The 6343-nt window shown below is 46.0% G+C and overlaps 1 protein-coding gene across 2 annotated transcripts in view; it reads left to right on the top strand.

The window, feature by feature from the left end:
• fto (FTO alpha-ketoglutarate dependent dioxygenase) overlaps positions 1 to 6343 on the top strand; it is a 115241-nt gene that overhangs the window by 15909 nt on the left and 92989 nt on the right. For both annotated transcript variants that reach the window (XM_031848554.1, XM_031848553.1), the window contains exons 2-3: positions 4488 to 4565; positions 4795 to 5818. In XM_031848554.1, the coding sequence (XP_031704414.1) occupies positions 4488 to 4565; positions 4795 to 5818 (1102 nt within the window). The remainder of the gene's footprint in view (positions 1 to 4487; positions 4566 to 4794; positions 5819 to 6343) is intronic.

Here is a 6343-nt window from a genome sequence, read left to right as displayed (position 1 = left end):
ATATATATATATATATATATATATATATATATATATATATATATATACGGACTGTTCACTACCTCGATTTGAAATTAAATATGCAGAGTTCAATGGCGTAGCATTCATCCGCAGTTGTTTCTGGGTATATATCTTTTTTTTAATATGTTTCTTATTTGAAAAAAACAAAACCTGTCTGAAAATGATTAAATTAATATGACCCATTCTTATGTCTGTACGAAAAACATGCTGAGGATTATGTTCTTAATACGAGACGTAAACATCTGATCCGTATTATTTGCATGGGCTCGGAGGGACGACCTTGCATTAAAGGCTAGAACTGCACGCCAAATTGAATCCGTAAATACATCTCAGGATAATACAGATTATCCAGAAAAGAATCGACAACAATCAACAGGAAAAGTAGCCGAAAGCTGAAGCCTTTTTTTTTCAGATGTTTCTGGCAACACATCCTCCTGACTGACCTCATTCATATTCATGGCATGGTCCTGAGCGTGTGGGGACACAGGTTTACACATTACCGACGCCCCGGCTCTGAGTTCAACTCCCACACATTCCGGTCAGCCATTGACCTTTCTACCCAGTCAGCCATCACACTGAGTCACCAAACCTCTAGCTGGTACTCTCAAAATAAATGAATGCCACAAGTGGCTGTAAAGAAAATGTCAGAATTAAGAAATGGTTAATTTTGTTGCCCTGAATGTTTTTTTTTTCAGCTTGGCATGCATGAATTATGAAATGATCTGTAAAAATCGTTAAAAAAGGTTATTTATGACATTGTAACTGGTACTGGAGCTGCTGTTTTTCAGTTTGTGCATTAGGTAGGGTGGACACACCTTTTAGATACATTTTAGAAAGTTGTTAAAAGTGATACAACTGCAGTGAAAGTGGAACCTCTCTGCCTGTGTGGTCGTGTATGTGTGTGACTCTGTAGGTATTTGGGTGTGGTGGCACCTAGGTGCTGTGTTTTCTCACCATAGTTTGAGTTAGTGACATACCCCGAAGATGAGGTAGACGAACTATAGAACTATAGAGACCTTTATGGAACCAACTTGACTACCGGTTGTGTTTTCGTGAATGTGTGTTTTTTTTCCTCAGATCAAAGCTGAATTCAAAGCTCCTGCAGACCTTCTATGCATCGCCCATGCAAACACCAATGTTCCGATGGGCCGCCCTTCTTTACGCCCCGTGTCGCTTCACACGAGCTCCCGACATTCTGCAATCTGGCGCCAAATGGAGCGCGGCGGAAGCGCCTTTGATGCGTGCCCACAAGTCCGTCTGTCGGAGTCTGAAGTTTTACAGCCGTGCTTGTCAAAACTGTTGATTCACCATCACTTTTGCAGAAGACGAACGGTTCTGAAACGGGTGTCACACAAGTGCCAATGGGCTGTATTACACAGCTGCCTCTCATCACGTCACAGGGCCTTGGTGAGAGCCAACGTCTTCTGTCGGTCTGACCCGCATGCAAAGAGAGAGTGCTGCCCTCCTTTGGCTGGAGGTGTTGAGGAAAATAGGGCAAAAATAGATATTAGCCAAGATGGAAAGAATTTCTGTCTTACTAAAAAGTGTATACTGGAAAGCACAAGAAGCGCTTTCACATGGGGTGACTGACGACTTGTCGAGCCATCTTTAGGGCTTACTCTACATTGTAGCTACAATTTGAGATGCATCAGCCAGATCTAAAGAAGTCCAGTGGGACTCGTGTGTCCTCCTTAAGCAGTCCTATCACATCCAGTACGTTCCAATGCACCCTCTGGGGCAGACACAAGTTAGACTGGACGTGTTTTTATCCCCACAGCGGCAGAGTTATCTGGCTTTTTTTTTTTTTTTTAGCTATTGATGCTAAGCGCTGGACATTAATCTGCTCCGCGAGGAACGCTTTGAAGAAAGTGTCCGTTGAAGTGTCACGAATGGGGAAATAAATGAAATTAATAAATATGTGGTACACAGTTTGATATCTCTTATAGGCCAAGATCAAAGCGAACCAATTGAGTTCTATTCTACCTAATATGTTTTGCTGTGATAAACAGTCCGGCTGAGGGAATAATCCCATCAAGCAAGAGAGAGATTAAAAAAAAAAAAAAGCATCAGATATATCACTCAGCGCAGACGGTCGGCAGGGCTACCGTGATGCCTCTGTGTTATTATGGGATTGGTAATCTCATTTCTTGGGTCTGAGTAGGAACGCAGACCTTTTTTGAGCCTCGTGGTTTTCCTTCTAGAATCAGGTACAGAGACGGAGACACAGCGGCCTTCTGATACTGAGAGTCCATCTGCTTCAGAGGGCTCCGGTAACTTCTTGTCTTTCCTTTTTTTCTGTGGAATTTCTGAGTAGCTTGATGTTTCCGACATGTGTGTGACGGCCCTGGTTTGTGTGCGATTGGCGTTGAGGCATCATGCTCACTACCCCGGCTACGTGTTTTTCTTTTGGGATGGCCATGTATGTGTGTGTGTATAGCTATTGGAGCCTTAGACACACACACACACACACACACACACACACACACAGTGTGAAGGCACACTTTTGCGCTTGTGTACACAGCGGTGGTGTGACCAAAGCAAGACTGTAAGGATTTTACTTACAGCAGATGGATGCCAGGATATGGATCTGTACAGGCTCACAGCAGCGCACGGATAAAAACACACACACACACACACACACACACACACACACACACACACACACAAAGACAGACAGACAGACAGACAACACTCGCCCAGAGCCTCACCTTGATATCTTGAGCTTCTGTCATGAGTTCGAATTTGACACCAATGAATGTGTGTCAGGTTGTCAATTTCTTCCAACAGCCTTTGAATGCAGTCTGGCCATGAATAGTGCATGTTGTTTTGTTTTTTTACATTCCAACTGTCTGCGAGTCTGTTTTTGTTTGTTCCGGAATAACTTGGAAGGCCTGTACACTCATGTGCATCCTTTAAGAAAACTTTTCAGCAGGTGTTGTGTTGTTTAGCCTAAGGTAAAGACTCAGCCCTGAAGGTAAATTCACCAAACTGCTTCTGATCTGATGCCCTCCCATTTCTTCCGCCTGCGTTACTGGGCTCTGTTTCCCTCCCTCCTGTCTTGAATGCACACACTTCACCGCTTGCCCTCTTTTTTTTTTTTGATCTAGACCCCGTTTGAGTCAGGACACGCATCCTTTCATACCTGCACTTTAATGTTATTAACAGGACATTTTATTTCACTCTTAAAGTCGGGACATGTTTTGGCAGCCGGTTCCCATATTCCCTGCGGTGTGCCGCATGAGGTCTTTGGCATTATTAGGGCAGTTGAAATGCGAGACGCCTGTTGTAAATGTCTCGGAAATATACATGGGGTCGTCTCTCCTCAAACCGTCACGACTGCGCGGTTGTTGCGGCCATTCATGCAAAACTTTTAAAGATGTAAAAAGGCAGTGGCATGTCGGTGATATTCCTCCTTCCCCTGCTGCTGAGACACCATGCGACGCTGTGTGTGTGTGTGTGTGTGTGTGTGTGTGTGTGTGTGTGTGTGTGTGTGCGCGTGTGCGCGCACCTGTGGGGAATGAGTATGAGGGTCTGAACCCACATACGCGTACAGATACAACGCTTTCGCACAAGCACATACGGAAGGCAGGGTGGGGGAAATAGTTGTGGAATTTATTTGGGCATATAGTTTTCATGCCAGTTGCCACTGGATTTACAGGTCAGAATGGAATGCGTCCCAATGAAAAGTACTTTGATCCCTCCACCAGGTTGACGTTTTTATTGGGCGAGCTCTGTATGGCACAGGGCATCTTTTATTAGGTTGCGAGGAACCCCGTGGCAGCCTTCACGAAATCATAAAAATGTGAGACGTCAATGAAAATGACCAGGTTCCAGTGCTATCTCTGCTTGTTGTTTGAGAGCTTCATTTGTTCAAACTAATTTATTTATTTGATCCCCAAATAACAAATTGATTTTAGTTGAACAGTTTGTTCTTGTTAGTCCGTATACTCCAGTATGTGACGCTATTGTACATTTCACACTGTTTATTTCTAACGGATATATTTATAGTGAGGCAAGGTACGATGGTTGGAAATGTATTCATGTCCCGCGAGGCAAAGGCAGTCTTGTATTCAAAGATTGTGCTTCCAGTACTTTAAAATAAAGTGCCACAGTGGAAGTGGCAGTAGAGCCAGACTCTGACTTATGTAGGCCACACAGGCCCATAAGAGATGTGTGTCTCACACACTCTTATGTCTTTCTACAGTTTCTTATGCCAGGAAGTAGTGAGATCATTTTCTAATTTGTGACCAATCACAGCACCTTGGTGTGGATGCTTTACAGAAGTCACAGTTTGCCCCTAACACCATCTCCGCAATTCCCCAAAAGTAATACACTGTTTATATTTTAATAGAGGCATTTGATAACTTAGACACCAGAGTACGTAAAAAAAAAAGAAATGCACTAGCTACATGCAGAAGGTTCCTGCTGCTACTTATCAGCCTGTTTTACTGTGTTGTGTTTCAAAGAGGCGGAAGCTACTGCAGGAGTTGGGAGACCAGAAGATCCCCTTTCTGGGACCTGCAGATCGGGGCTATCAGCAACTGGTGAGCCAACCACACTTCGGCATTATGCTACTGATATGAGCTCCACTTTAAAACAGCCTACAGCGGCCTTTTGTCTTCTATAACCTGCTCTTACAGCCCTGTAATGTGTAATAGTTTGCTCAAGATTGGAGCAAGAAGCATGCTTTCCAAATCAGATTGTTATTTCCTTTTGTTTGTTATGTTTGTGTGTGTCATGATCATCCTGATAAGAATGTCTTGTGTTCCCAAGTGGGACTCCAGTTACTCCGGCCTGGTTCTGAGGAGATCCCTCTCGCTGCCCGCCGAGCTCCATGGTCGGGTGCAGACGGCTCTGTTCACCCTGAGAAGGAAGGGCTGCCTCCTGAGAGATTTGGTTCGCATCCGTGAACGAGATGTGTTCACCGCCGTGTCACGGACTCTGCTGGGTGAGCCGGGCCACACCTATCGCTATCTGGACACACGGCTCTTTGCCATCCCCTGGCACAGCGAGGACACCGAGCTCAAAGGACAAAACTGTTGTGACCCGGATTTCAGGGCTGCTTGCAAGGCATTGTGTGAGCTTAACACCTTCTTCTGCTCCGATGTGTCTCTGCTGAAGGAAGGAGACAGGCTTACACAAGGTGCGAAGGGGGAGGCAGAGGCCAAACAGGGTGAAGAGGGGGACACAGGGTCTAAACACAGCGAAGACTCCAAAAATAGTGAAGGAGGGGACTCTGAGTCCCGACAGAGTGAGGAGGGGGACGCGGAGTCCAAGCACAGCGAGGAGTGGGACATTGAAGAAGAAGGTTGCTCTGGGTCGAAACAAGAAGGCGAATGGGAGACGGAGTCCAAACCCAGCAGTGAGGAGGGAGAGTCCCGCCAGGTCAAACCGAGCGAATCGGCTGTCGCAGCAGGATCGGAGCACAGCGAAGGAAGACTCCCCGGCTGGGCGCCTAAGGCCGTCGGTGGCACAGAGATTAAACCTGCGGGACTAGGGGCCCCGGAGAAACCTGTGGCGCAACTCAAGCATAGCTTGTCAGATCACCACATTAAAGACAGGGACGAACAGGCAAGCGGGCTGGGGTGTTCCCAGCCGAGTCCTCGACAGGTATGCACCGGTCCGGTCAAGTTCAATGTCACCTTACTCAACTACATGGACCCAGCGGCTATGAGCCAGCTCAAAGAGGAGCCTTACTATGGCATGGGGAAAATGGCAGTAGGGTGGCACCACGATGAGAACCTCATCAGTCATTCTCCAGTGGCTGTTTACAGCCATAGCTGTCACAATGACAAAGGTAAGCGTCAAAGCTAAAATAGCTTAAAATTGTGCAAATTGGATAACAATAGTTGAGATCCCGAGATTTAACACTTTCGGCACTTAAATCCAAAGTATGTCATGTTGTTTCTGAAATTAATATTCCGTTTTTCTCTCTCCCTTCAATATCCCATCAACGTATCTCAGTGGCTTTGTGGCGGATCAGATACAGCTAACCTTGTGTATTATGGCCTTGCAGCAGCACGGCAGCAGCTGTAGACACGGCCTCTGGTGAGGCAGCCATCAGATCCATCTACGTGATAGTGTCAGGGCATTATCAAATGTCATCAGCGGCTCGCTGCTGACAGCCTTATCGCCGAGCGAGCGTCGGGAGATCACAGACATGTGGATCTGAGCTCTTAACATGCACTGAATGGCGCAGTCTTAACAAACAGGCCTTATCACACACGCCGCATCTCATCTAAATCGTTTCCCCGAGAAATGATCGATGTGCAATTATCTGATATGGAATAATGAGCCCTGCTTTGATAAGTGTTCCTGGACT

This window comes from Anarrhichthys ocellatus, unplaced genomic scaffold (genome assembly GCF_004355925.1).
Source record: "Anarrhichthys ocellatus isolate YVR2014 unplaced genomic scaffold, GSC_Weel_1.0 scaffold8, whole genome shotgun sequence".
Lineage (NCBI taxonomy): Eukaryota > Metazoa > Chordata > Actinopteri > Perciformes > Anarhichadidae > Anarrhichthys > Anarrhichthys ocellatus.
The sequence above is the reverse complement of the archived record's forward strand: the minus strand, read 5'-3'. Positions and strand labels throughout refer to the sequence as shown.